The sequence below is a fragment of the Manacus candei genome, unplaced genomic scaffold (assembly GCF_025592945.1).
Source record: "Manacus candei isolate 608988 ecotype Guabito, Panama unplaced genomic scaffold, ASM2559294v1 h1tg000045l, whole genome shotgun sequence".
Classification (NCBI taxonomy): domain Eukaryota; kingdom Metazoa; phylum Chordata; class Aves; order Passeriformes; family Pipridae; genus Manacus; species Manacus candei.
The window spans coordinates 6,960,019-6,972,820 of NW_026138093.1; the positions used below are offsets into that span (position 1 = coordinate 6,960,019).

Below are 12,802 nucleotides of genomic sequence, written 5' to 3' on the forward strand. Positions count from 1 at the left end.
GGGAGCAGGGCAAGGACCTGCAGGGCCCAGAGCAGGCCCAGGGGGTTGGCAGAGGAATGGGAGGTGACCTGGATCTGCTCAGCTCTGCAGTGACCCCCAGGAGAAGGGTCTGGGCTCTGGGAGGGATGTCCTGTGGCACAGGGGCTCAGGATCCAAGTTCAGAAGGCCAAGTGCACATGGCAAGAGCCAGAGCTGGTGCAGAGACATCAGGGAGGGTCTAGAAATGCTGCTGGGAGGGGGTGGGAAAGCAGGAGGGGTGTGTGCAGCCTGCAAGGCCAGAGCAGCAGCAGGGCCAGGGCAGGACAGCCTGCAGGAGAGATGGCCAAGGGCTCTGGCAGGGCTGCAAGGCCCAAAGGCACCCAGGCCTTTGTCCCCTTGCCTCTGGCAGCTGCCTCTGCCACTCAGGCCACCACAAGACACTTTCCTGGCAGGTTCTGCACTTGGTTTCTGCCTCGCCCCTCCCTCAGGAGCCTGGCAGGGGTTGCCCAGTTTTGGGCCTTTGTTGTTCCTCCCCTCCCATCCCAGTGCCCCCCAAACAGCCCTGAGCCAGCCGGGAGGGACAGGATCTGCTGGGCCAGGGCCTGGGGCTCAGGCCTTGGCCTTTGTGCTCCACAAAACCAAGGCAGGCTTTGCTCAGCATTGCAGGGGCCTGCCCAGAGCCTTTGTCTGCCTGCACTCCTGGCCTCCAAGGAGCTGCTCCAAGGAGTCCCTGGGGAGGCTTTGGCAGTGCCTGCCCTCAGTGGGGCCCAGCAATGCTTCAAGGCACTTGCAGTTTGGCTTCTGACTTCTTCAGCAGCTGCTTCAATCTTCTCTCAGTACCTCAGGATCATGGGCTGGGCTGCAAACACACCGTGGGGCTCATTAAAATCCAGAAATCCCTCAGGATCTCTTTGTCTTCTTTTAATTGTCTTCAAGGTAATTTCAAAACATATTTTCAATTTTTTTTTTTTTTTTTTAATTCAATGATGTATATTTTTTAGTTCAGAGAAGAGGTGATAGAGGTGTTCTCCAAGTGAACTTGATGCTGAGTGTCTCCTCAGCAGATCCACACTGACCCTGGATGATCAGCCTTGCTTATCACCCCCCAACCTCACCAGTTCTGACATGGCCCATCTTGGACTGACAGCTGATGCAACTCCAAACACCGTGGGGCTCATTAAAACACTGAAAAACAAATTCTTTCTCTTCCTTTAGTTGTCTTCATGTCTTCAAGACATCAACAACTAATTGGAGTTGTTTTGTAGTTTAGCTAAGGAGGGAGATTTTAAAGTGGAAGTCACCAAAAATATATATTTTTGGATGAAAGAGAATGGTTTACACAGAGTCTTGGGAAACAAGAGGGTCAGGGCGCAAAAAGATTAGTAGCCCTTAATCATTCACCAAATGAACAATTATCAACTGGTTCAATAATATTTGCCACAATTTTAGCAGTGACTGAATTACAGATTCCCAATATCATCATTCACACCACAGTCAATTCACACCCACACCCAGGCAGAGATGTGTGGACACATCAATAGCTGGTTGTGGAAAGGTCCCTCTCCCAAATTCTCCTGGTTGTCAGGGAAACACTCCCCAAATCCCTTTGTCTTTGCCAACAGACAAGGGTCACAGCTGGAGGAGTGTTTGTGGAGGGGGATCAGAATTGTCCTGGGCATCAGGGATGGTTCTTTGGAGTGTTGCAAACTGGAGGGTTCCCGAGCTGGGAGAGGCTGCCAGAGGTGTCCCACTGAGGGGGAGGTGCTGGGGAGCTGCCAGGGCCTCCCTCAGCCCCACTGGTTGTGGGCTCCCAAGGGGACTGGCTTTAATTATCTGCTGAATTTCCATCCTGGTGTCAGGAATGACTGGAGTTTCCAAACTATTTGGGAATTGTATCCAAACTGTTCCATTTGGGTCGCGATTCAGGCAGGGAATATTCCAAGGCCTTCATGGGATGACTGATTATCCTGTGTTTGCCAACTTCCACTCCTGATTGTTCCCACCTTTATCACCCAGGAGCACCTGATCCAGTCCAGGGACACTTCCCCACACCTCTGGTCCAGTCCAGGTGTTCTTCAGCTGGTTTGGTCAAGGCTTGTCAGGAGCTCCTGAGATCATACTTATAAGAAGGATGGGGACAGACTTACTTGTAATAAGACAAGTGATAATGGTTTTCAACTAAAAAAGAGTAGATTTGAACTAGATATGAGGAAGAAATTTTTTACACTGAAGGTGATGAAACACTGGCACAGGTTGCCCAGAGAGGTCATAGATGCCCCACCCTTGGAAACATTCAAGACCAGGTTAGAAAGGGCTGTGAGCAACCTGATCTAGTTGAATGTGTCCCTGTTCAAAATATTTAGGATTCTATGGTTCTTTCTTATCCTACAGAGCCAAGGCTGACAAGGATCATCCAGGTTTCAGACCCAGCTGAGCATCCCCTTTGATGGCCCATCTGGTAGCTCTGCTAAGAAGCTGCTGCAAAGAACCTCCAGACCTAAAGGAGCTTTTGTGCTGGGCCGAGCTGTGGCTCTCAGGGCTGGGGGTTGGCTTTTGGCTGCCAGGTGCCCACCAGGGCTCTCTCTCACTCCTCCTCCTTCTCCACTCCCCTTGGTGCCTGCAGGGTTGTTTCTCCCCCATTTCTCTCACTCCTCTCTGGGTTCCAGCACCCTGGATTTTATCCTTTCTCCAAAGGGTTATCACAGAGGTGCCTCTGGAATTGCTTTTTGGCTCTGCTTTGGGCACTGGCTGGTCCATTTTGGAGCCACCTGAAACTGGCTCTCTCTGACACAGAGTCAGCTCTTGATCTCCTCTTCCCTAAGGGAAACCTGCAGCCCCCTCCCTGCTACCAAACCTGATGCACAGGGTCATTCAAGTGCGCAGGAATACAGGAGGTCATTGAGCCCATTATTCCTCAGGCTGGTTAAACAAGACTTTGTCCTCTTCCTGTCCCTGACTGCAGGTTCTTTCTATCAGAGCAGAGCTGTGCTGGACTTCAGCTGTGCTTTGCTCCAGAGCCTGCTGGGGTGGGGGCAGATGGCAATGGGAGAGGTGGGTTGGACTGGATGATCCTTGTGGGTCCCTTCCACCTCAGCATATTCTGTCATTCTGTGTTTGTTTGGGTTTGGTTTGGTTGTGTTTGGTCTTTTTCCCTCCTTTTGACTTTCCTTTCCTCTTACCCATGAGTTTTTTCTTCATTGTCTTGGGCCTTGCTGGGCACCTGATGGCAGGACAAGTTTATCCAGCTCAGTCATCTTGACCACATTTTTTGTACAAGTCCCCATTAACTAGACGAGGTTTCTCACAGACTCGCTGCAACTTGGCATCATCCACAAAGGAGTGGAAAGTGCATTTCATCCCATCACCCAGAGACATAATAAAGGTGTTCCATAGGAATGGTCAAGGGCTGGTCCCTGATGGATGTCACCTGGGAATTGCTGCCAAGAGGAATTTGTGCCATGACTTTTGACCCTCATCAGTCATTCAACTTCCCACTCACCACATGTTTCACTTGTCCAGTCCAGCTCTCAGCAGTCTGGCTCTAAGGAGATCACAGGACACCATGTCAAAGGCCTTGATAAAGTCTGGGCACACAACATCCCTTTTCTTTTCCCTCCCACAGGGGTTCTGCAATCCCTGCCTTGTCCTTCCCATGCCTGGCAATGGCTGCAGGAGGACTTGCCCTATCCCCTTCCCTGCTGAACCTGAGCAGTCTAGAACTCTCCCAACCCTCCTTGCTGCCCTGTTTGCAGACTGGTTCCATGTCTGCCTTTGCCAAGGCCCCAGGAAGCTCTGGGATGGCTCTGGCCTTTCCAAGGGTTTGGGAGAGGTCTCCCAGTGACACTGCCCAGCCTTCTCAATATCCCTGACACCAAAACCTTTTCAATATCACACAGTTCCAGTTTAGTGTAGAGGACACAACACATATTTTCATGGTTCTTCAGGAGAAAATTAGAAGGGATTTCATTATAGAGGTCAGCTGGTGGGGCAGCCCAGTCTGGTGTGGCCCCACAGAAGTGCCCAGCCCAGGGGGATGCAGAGCTCTGGGCACTCCCCCCACAGCCCCAGCCCCTCTGAAGGGCACAGCAGCTCCTGGGGCACACAGAGGAGTCTCAACATCCCCATCAGCTCAGGGACTGGACACTCAGCGTGGCAGGAGGAAATGGAGGTCAGGGAAACTGCAGGAGCCCTGGTGTCACCTGCAGGAGATGCCCAGCACAGCCTGACTGTGCCCCTCAGTGCCAGCCCCTCTGCCCAGCCCAGCCCAGAGTCCTGGCCCAGGGACAGAGCAGCCTGTCCCCAGGGGGGCTGCAGAAAGAGGTTTCTCTGTGTCAGGGATTCCTCTCTGCAGGCCCAGAAATGCTACCTTGCCCTTCTGCAGGGACATCCCTTTGCCCAGGTCAGTGTGTCCAGGCTGCCTTGGCCAGTTGTAGATCCCAGCCTGGGATCCCTGCAGGGCCCTGAGCTGGAGGTGCTGCTCTGCACAGGGAGGGGCTGTGGCACCCTGGGCTGACCCTGCACTGGCCATGCTGGTCAGGGTGGGGAGCAGACCCAGCAGGATGGGGATCACTCCTCTCCACCCTCTGCCATAGTCCTGGAAGGCTCAGTAGGCAAGAACAAGGCTGGGCAGGACCATGGGCTGTTTCCAATGACACAAAGGGCAGGGCAGGGTTCCACTCCATGCATCCTGTGGGCTGGAGAGTTCTTCAGGACACCCTCCTGGAAAACCCTCCCCTGGCTCTGGTACAACCCTCCCTGAACTGGGGAGCCACAAGGGGAGTTCACTGCAGGTGAGACAAGTCACTCACCAGAGTCCTTTCTCTGTTCCTGCTGCATCCCCTGGGGTTGCAGAACTCTCCTTTACCAGTTCACAGGCAGATTTAGGACTTGATCTCTGGTGACTCCACCTGGGCAGGATTCTGCTCCAGGGCTCCATTCCCTGCTGACTGGATGGGACAGGCTGTCCCTGCAGATCCTCTGTGCTCTCCTGCACTTCCTGATTTCCTACAGACAAGTCCTCACCTGCCATCAGAGCCCTCACAAGCTGCAGAGCCCCAGGCAGGTGACTTGGAGGCCATTTGCCACTGGCCACCAGCACAGAACATCTGAACCAACCCTCAGTCCCTCAAGTACCCCAGTGAGTCACTTCTCTCACAGCAGGGACTGAATGGGGAAACAAGCAAAGCAATGAGACTTTGGAGAGTCTATTCCTTGGCCTTGTTCTTTACACCAACCTTTCAAAAAGAACAGTCTTCAGGAACTGCCCAGGGGGATCCCCTTTAATGATGGAAATGATGTCAAGGAGCCCAGCTCTGTCCCAGCAGTGCCCAGGGCCTGTCCCTGCCCATGGTCACAGGACTGACACACAGCAGGGACTGAGCTGCCAGAGCACTCAGGCCTTGGGCAAGGAGCAGAAAGGAGAGGCAGGCAGCGGAAAAAGAGCATCTCTGAAAAGCCCAAGAGCTGCTTCTCCCTGGCAGTGCTCCTGTACCAGGACTCTTTACCCTTTCTCCTCTGCACACAGACACTGCCCTCCAGATTTAGGGAAGTTGTTGGAGGGAGAATCTGCATTCTAAGAAAAAGAATTCAAGTCCTTTATTCTACTCAGAGATTGTGATTCCTCATGTACAGAATAACAAAGACAGAATGTTTGACAAAGAAGACAAAGGAATATTTATTTTGTTTAAGTGCACACAGAGAATGATTCCTCATTTACAGAATTGTGGGTCAAAACAAAGAGGTAAAGAGTGAATTAGGTATGAGATGAAGAATAAATTTCTGTGTTAACAACATCAAAAGATTAAAAAAAAATATAGGAAATCCCCACCACCACCACTCTCAAAAGCTTTAGAAGGCAGGCTGGGCCAGTAAAGGGTTGCACAATGAGTGTTCTGCAGAAGAAAAGAGGCAGGTTGTTGCTCCTGAAAAATATCCAGTCATCATTTTCCTTATGGCATCCTTGAGCTCCTGGTTCCTCAGGCTGTAGATGAGGGGATTCAGTGATGGAGGAACCACTGAGTACAGAACCGACACCACCAAGTCCAGGGATGTGGAGGAGATGGAGGGAGGTTTCAGCTGAGAAAAAATACCAGTGCTGACAAACAGGGAGACCACGGCCAGGTGAGGGAGGCACGTGGAAAAGGCTTTGTGCTGTCCCTGCTGAGAGGGGATCCTCAGCACAGCCCTGAAGATCTGCACATAGGAGAAAATAATGAAAATGAAACAACAGAACACTAAACACCCACTAAACATAAGAAGTACAATTTCTCTGAGGTAGCCTGAGTGTGAGCAGGAGAGCTTGAGGATGTGTGGGATTTCACAGAAGAACTGGCCCAGGGCATTGCCCTGGCACAGGGGCAGGGAAAATGTACTGGCTGTGTGCAGCAGAGCACTGAGAAACTCAGTGGCCCAGGCAGCTGCTGCCATGTGGGCACAAGCTCTGCTGCCCAGGAGGGTCCCGTAGTGCAGGGGTTTGCAGATGGCAACGTAGCGGTCGTAGCACATGACAGTGAGGAGGGAATACTCTGCTAACACGAAGAACAGAAAGAAAAAGAGCTGTGCAGCACATCCTGTGTAGGAGATGGTTGTAGTGTCCCAGAGGGAATTGTGCATGGCTTTGGGGACAGTGGTGCAGATGCAGCCCAGGTCTGTGAGGGAGAGGTTGAGCAGGAAGAAGCCCATGGGGGTGTGCAGGTGGTGGTCACAGGCTACGGCGCTGAGGATGAGGCCGTTGGCCAGGAGGGCAGCCAGGGAGATGGCCAGGAAGAGCCAGAAGTGCAGGAGCTGCAGCTCCCGCCTGTCTGCAAATGCCAGGAGGAGGAACTGGGTGAGGGAGCTGCTGTTGGACATTTGCTGTTTCTTAGGACAGGGTCTGTTCAGAAAAGGAAAGCACAGGGAACCATTAAGACAGTCCCCTCTCAGCAAAGTCATTGCAGTTTTCAGGGAAATCCCTTCCAAGTCAAGGCATTTCTTTCCTCTGGTTTGTGCTCTCTGAGGGTGCTGTGAGGAGCAGGAGCTCTGCCCATGTGCTGCCAAGGACTCAGCTTTGCTCTGCTGCAGTGCAGACATGAAGCTGGTTTGGGACAGCTCTCTTGATCACAGGGGATGTCACATGGAACCCACCTTTAATGGAAAAGTTCAATTCCTGTACTGTTGTCTTGGAGCAATTTGGGCTGCAGGAGAGAGGCACAGTGTATCCTTAAAATAATTTTGACAGGATTTTTTGGTTACAATCATAACACCTGGGGTGTGTTATTTTAGGGGCAAATTTTTCTGATAACAAATCTGAAGAGTGTTGAGACAGGACAGGCAGAAGGGCTGAGCTCTCCGTTGCTTATTGCAGAGCCAGGAGAGCTGCAGTGCCTCTCAGCCTGTTTCCCATCTGCCCTGCACTTTCCCTTGGGCTGCCTTGGAGATGACTTCACACACAGATTCTTCTTTAAAAACCCCACCAAGATCTGTGCTGAGAGCAGGGCAGTGCTGCTTGAAAGGGCAGCTCTGTGAAGTGTCCCCTGTGCCAGCCCAGAGGTGCAGCTGTGCTGGACAGAGCAGGACAGGAGTCCTCCTGCAGATAAGCCAAGGGCTGGGACAGGAGAGTGCCCACCCCCAAGGGAAGGCTCAGCACTGCCCAGGATCCTGTGCTCATTTCTGAGACTGCCTGAAATATTCACCTCTGAGAGTAAAAGAGTTGGAATTTCAGTGCAGCCTCTTGAACTGAGAGAACAATGTCTGTGCTACAATGCCTAAGCAGGAAACACACCTCAGGACTAATTCCTTTCCTGTAGCCCCTGTCTTTTCTTAGATTTGCAAAAAATTCTCCATTCAATAAGGTGTAGAGGTGTGGAGCTGTGAGCAGGTCTGACCCTGCAACACCAAGACATGGAAAAGATCCTCCCTCAGCTGCCAGGTTTGCTCCTTGCCCACAGCCCTTGTGCCCCAGCCCTGGCAGCAGCTCCCCAGGCCGGCTGAGAGCTGCCCCTGGCAGGCAGCAGAGTCCCTGCCCAGCACAGCACCCTGGGCTGCAGGACCCTGCTCTGCCCCACAGCCCTGGGTACCCCTGCCTGCACCCCTGGCTTCACAGCTCTTCCAAAGTGCCCCAAAACAGCCCCTGCTCACCCATCCCATCAACTGGGGCTGGGCCAGCTTTAGGAGATGCCTCCAGGAGCTGCCCCTGCACTGCCCTGCAGCCACAGACTCACCATGTGCAGCCCTGCCAAGATTCCTCCTGCAGGGAGCTCTCAGCCCTCCTGCCAGTGCTGAGCCCCTTGAAGCTCTGTCTGTGCCCTGCTGGTGTCCCTGAGCTGCCCTGGCAGTGCCCTCAGCCCTGCTGGGCTGTGCAGAGGAGCTGCTCACCAGCAGAGCTGTCTCTTTGAAGCTCTTCTTGCTTGCCAGGAGCTCCCTGTGTGCCAGGAGCCCGGCCCAGCTCAGCAGCACAGCAACAGCCCTGAGGCATTTCATGACCCTCGGGACCTTGAGGTTGTTTACATGAGACTCAGTCCCTAAGAGGAAGTTCAAACAACTTCTCAAGAAGTCAAAGTGAGATTGAAACACTGAAGTTTCTTGTAGTGCTAATGAGTCTCACTGAGGGACACAACTGAGAACGTGTCCCCATATTCCAGTTAGAGCAGAAAACTCAGACAGTGATGACAAGGATGGACAAGCAAGGGAAAGGTGGCTCTGATGCTGAATAAACCTTCACTTGTTTCCTTAATCCACCAGGCCAATCCCTGCCCCCCAGCCCCTGGGAAGGCAGATCCTGTCCCTGCCTCATTCCTCAGGTCTCTTCCTGGGGCACTGGGATGTGGGATGTGTAATGCCAAGGGCAGGACCATGGGGTGGCACCTGCCAGGCTGCTGAGCAGGGACAAGGAGGCCATGAGGCCCCAGGGCTGCAAGGGGCACTCCCCTCCTCCTGGCATCAGGGGCACAGACAGCAGCCCTGGCCAAAGGCCTGCAGAAGGTGGCTGTGTCAGGGCCTTTCAGCTTCTCCCCATCCCTGTCTCCTCTCCAGCCCAGGCTGTCCTACGGTGTCCATGCCCTGCCCCTTTCCCTGCAGGCTGTCGTCATCCCCCCGGCTGCCCCACCTGGCTGGCACCTTCCTGCACTGACATCTCTGCGTCCTCCCTGGCTCTTCCTGCACACACAAAGCCTTGGGCTCATCCAGACTCCTTCTGGGTGAAGTGTTGCAGCAGACCATTGCCCTCAGGGTGAAACTCCGTTCTCTTTGTTTCCAGTCTGGACCTCTCCAGCTGAACTTGGCATTGTTTCTTTATTTCTCATGCTGTTTCCTGCTATGACAAAAGGATCCTTCATCTCTGAAACCCCCCTTCAACCCTCTCTGGCTACCCCTGCACTGTCCTCAGTCTCCACACCATGGAGCCCAGAGCTCCTTAGTCCCTACAGAGTGGTCATGGGCTTGAGGCCTTCAAATCTTTTCTTGGGAGATCCCTGGGTACTCTCCATGGTGTTTGCAGATGAACACATGGTGCTCACAGTCTAAGGAAATCACAGGGATACGTTTTACAAAGGCCTGTATTGGTAGAATATGGGGCAATTGCCTTAAACTGAAAGATTGGAGTCTCATATTGATAATAGGGGTCACAAGTCCTGCCAGCAAATCTGCTCCAGTGTGGGCTCCTCCCTGGGCTGCAGGGGGGTCTCTACTCCACCCTGGACTCCCCCACAGGTCACAGGCCCTTCAGCTCGAGTTCACGTGGAGTTCCAACCACTAAGGAGCCCCAAACTCTGACACACAGCCAGGAGCCCCAGACAGCACCAGCAGCTGCAAATTTCAGCAGCACATCCCAGACACACCTGTCAGTGTCTCCAACACTCCCAGCCCCACCCTGGACACCCACAAAGGCTGTTGTGGTTTCACCCCATGCAGCCCCCAAGCCCCTCCTGGCCACTCCTCACTCCCCCACCAGCAGGACAGTGGAGAGAACTGGGAGAGGAAAAGCTGGAAAACTCGTGGGTTGAGATAAAGACACTTTAATAAGGACAAACAAAAGCTGCACGCAGGAGCAAAACAAAACAGGGGATTCATTCCCTGCTTCCCATGGTTGGGCAGGTGTTCAGCACCTCCAGGAGAGCAGGGCCCTATCCCATGGAATGGTGGTTTGGGAAAACAATCTCCATCCCTCCAAACCTGTCCTGGCTATGTCCCCTCCCAACCTCCCCCACACCCCAAGCCCCTCCCCAGTGTGTCTGTGCGAGGGGCAGGAAAGGCCTTGGCTCTGGGTAAGCTCAGCACTAACAAAACCACCTCTGTGTTCTCAAGCCTGTGCTCAGCACAGAGTATTGTACAGTGTAACTTTATTGCACAAGTTAACTGAAAGGTCCATTGTGTTTTTTAGCAAGTCAACGAGATGTCCCCCATGATCAGAGCTGAGTTCCTCCTTGGCTTGGCCCCATACTGCAAGATGGACACAAATACCCCTGAAACACAGTGGGAGAGGTCGTCCATAGGGGTGAGAAAGATGCTGGTGAGAGGAAGATACTGTGGGCAGGGGTCACTGGCCCCTTGCCCTACAGCAGGGCATGCACAGACTGTTGCTATCAGGTGATGAACAGGCGGGGTTTGGCTGCCACTCAGGCATCACCTTATACTGGGTACTGGCCCTACGTGGTGCAATGTGGAGCTGATAAAATGGGGTGTCAGGACTGCTGGGGTGAGCGATCCTCATCCTGCCATGGAGACTGTGTTGCTCCGCGGGGACGCCCGCTAAGCACGGGCACCGACCAGCTGCTGCAGATCCTGGCAGCCCTGGCCTGTCTGTGTGGGTAAGCACAGTTTATTGACAGGAAGCAACTGAAAAAGCAAATGTTTTATATCTTTTTTTAATATCCTTGTAATTCCCTTTTTACTAGTTAATACTGTATTAAAAGCCACTCGTAGTATTGTTTTAATATCCTTTAAATGTTCCTTTAATTCCCTTTTTACTAGTTAATACTGTAATAAAAACCGTTCATAGTATTGTATGAATGCCAACTGATAAAGCAGTTACTTTGTATTCTTTTTTAGCTTTTGATTCTCTTTGCTAGTTTTTTATTCCTACTGCAATAAAAGATTTTTTGTACTGTTTGAATGTCTGTTGTACTTGTCTTTATTCCGGGCATGTATTCAAATGAACTAACACACAGGGGCACAGCTCTTTGGGCAGGAGACGAGCAGCACCCTTGCCAGGACTCGGGGCGGTGGTAGGTCTCCTTGGGCCAGGACTTGCCAGAGCTGCTGATTTGGGTGCAGCCCTGGCCAAAGGGCTGCCAGCAGCATTGGTGCCCTTGCCCACACCTTCCTTCTCGGTGTCAGCCCCCGTGTTTAGGATGGCCACCAGCCAGCACTTCTCCCAAGGAGGCCGTGCCAGCTTGTGTGGAAGGCCCCGTGCCCTTCCCGCTGCGACTGAGTCGGCGGCCGAGGGGGCTCCTTGTGCTGCCGTGAGCAGGCACAGGAGGGGAGTGTTTGCTCATTTCTTGAGCTGTTCCTACAGTTCAGGTCCAGCCAGATTAGATACTTCAGAGAGCAGATTCCCTCCAAGGTGGGGCAGGTTGGCGGGGCTGGGGGAGGCCCCAGGCCACGTGGCACTGTGTCCCAGGGCCCTTTGTGACACGCTGGGCATGGCCGGTGGGATGGAAGGGGGCAGGGTGTCCAAGGGCCCTTTATGACCCGTGGTGACAGAGGTGCTGCTGGTGACACGGCCACAGTGTCAACAGTGCTCCTCGGAGCAGGCGACGGGACAGGACGGGACAGAGCGGTGCTGTGCGGAGCCCCCGCGCAGCCAACTCGTGCCTTGCTGACCCGGAGCGTTTTGGAGGATTTTCTCGCTTTCAGGTGACCTCGAGGCATTTCCACAGGACTTGGAGACCCGGAGTTTCTCCGAGGTGTCTCTAATCCCTGTGGCAGGTGCCCTTGGGACCCTTTTGCAGGACTTGGAGACCTGGAGCTTCTCCGAGGCGTCTCCAATCCCTGCGGCAGGTGGCCTCAAGGCCATTCTGCAACTTAGGCCCGGAGTTTCTCCGAGGTTCTCTTTCTCTCTTGCAGGTGCCCTGGACACCAGACTGTGGCATGGCAGGGAGACGCTTCAGCCTGCTCAGGTTGTTCCGGAGGAAGAAGGAGGAGGAAAGCCCTGGGGCTGCTCCAGCACAGCAGCCTGAAGAGGTGCAGCAAGTGCAGCCCCCGCAGGAGGGTGAGTGCTGGAGCTGGGCCACAGGGCTGGTGGCTGCAGTCCCCTTGACCTCATCCTGTCCCATCCCATCTGGACATGCCCAGGGAAAGGGAGGGAGGCAGAGGGGCCGGGGCTGATCTCCTGGCAGCCGTGCTCCATCCACTGGGCATCCCGGGGCTGGCCCTGCCTGCTCCTGGAGCCCAGGCCTGGGCTGTGTTCTCCGGCCTCTCCCACACACCCTCAGCTCTGAGCGCGCTCGCTCTTTGCCAGATGCAGGCCAGGAGCAGACAGAAGAGCAGCTCCGTGCCCGTGGCCGCTTCCGCAGGGCAGCACAGGTACCTGCAGCCATCCCCGCCTGGGCTGGGCCTGCTCTCACTGCTCAGCCCAGCACCGCTGTCCCAGCCCTCCAGGGGACAGCCCTCTCTTCCCTGCCCTTCTTTCTTCTGCAGACATTTATGAAATTCATGGGCAGTCGGCGTAGAAAGTCCAGGGTCACACCAGCTGATGTCCAGGCCCAGCCTGACACCATCCCGACCCAGCTGACAAAGCCTGATGTCAGCACCACGTCAACTGCTGTCCCAGCAAAGTGTGACACCACAACCAGTGATCACACAACCCACTGGGACACCACGTCCACCGATGATGTGTCACACTGTGACT

At 53.9% G+C, this 12,802-nt stretch overlaps 1 protein-coding gene and 1 pseudogene across 1 annotated transcript; one reads left to right on the top strand and one right to left on the bottom strand.

Annotated features, from left to right (window-relative positions):
- Nucleotides 1-12,802, top strand: part of LOC127474814 (zinc finger protein 208-like) — a 549,167-nt pseudogene that overhangs the window by 522,876 nt on the left and 13,489 nt on the right.
- Nucleotides 5,779-6,835, bottom strand: LOC127474874 (olfactory receptor 14J1-like). Its single transcript, XM_051796193.1, has one exon. The coding sequence runs from the start codon at nt 6,826-6,828 to the stop codon at nt 5,827-5,829; it is 1,002 nt and encodes a 333-aa protein (XP_051652153.1). The 5' UTR covers nt 6,829-6,835; the 3' UTR covers nt 5,779-5,826.

Excerpts from the sequence above, each read along its gene's own strand:
- LOC127474874 (XM_051796193.1), bottom strand. The coding sequence starts at position 6,828 with ATGTCCAACAGCAGCTCCCTCACCCAGTTCCTCCTCCTGGCATTTGCA.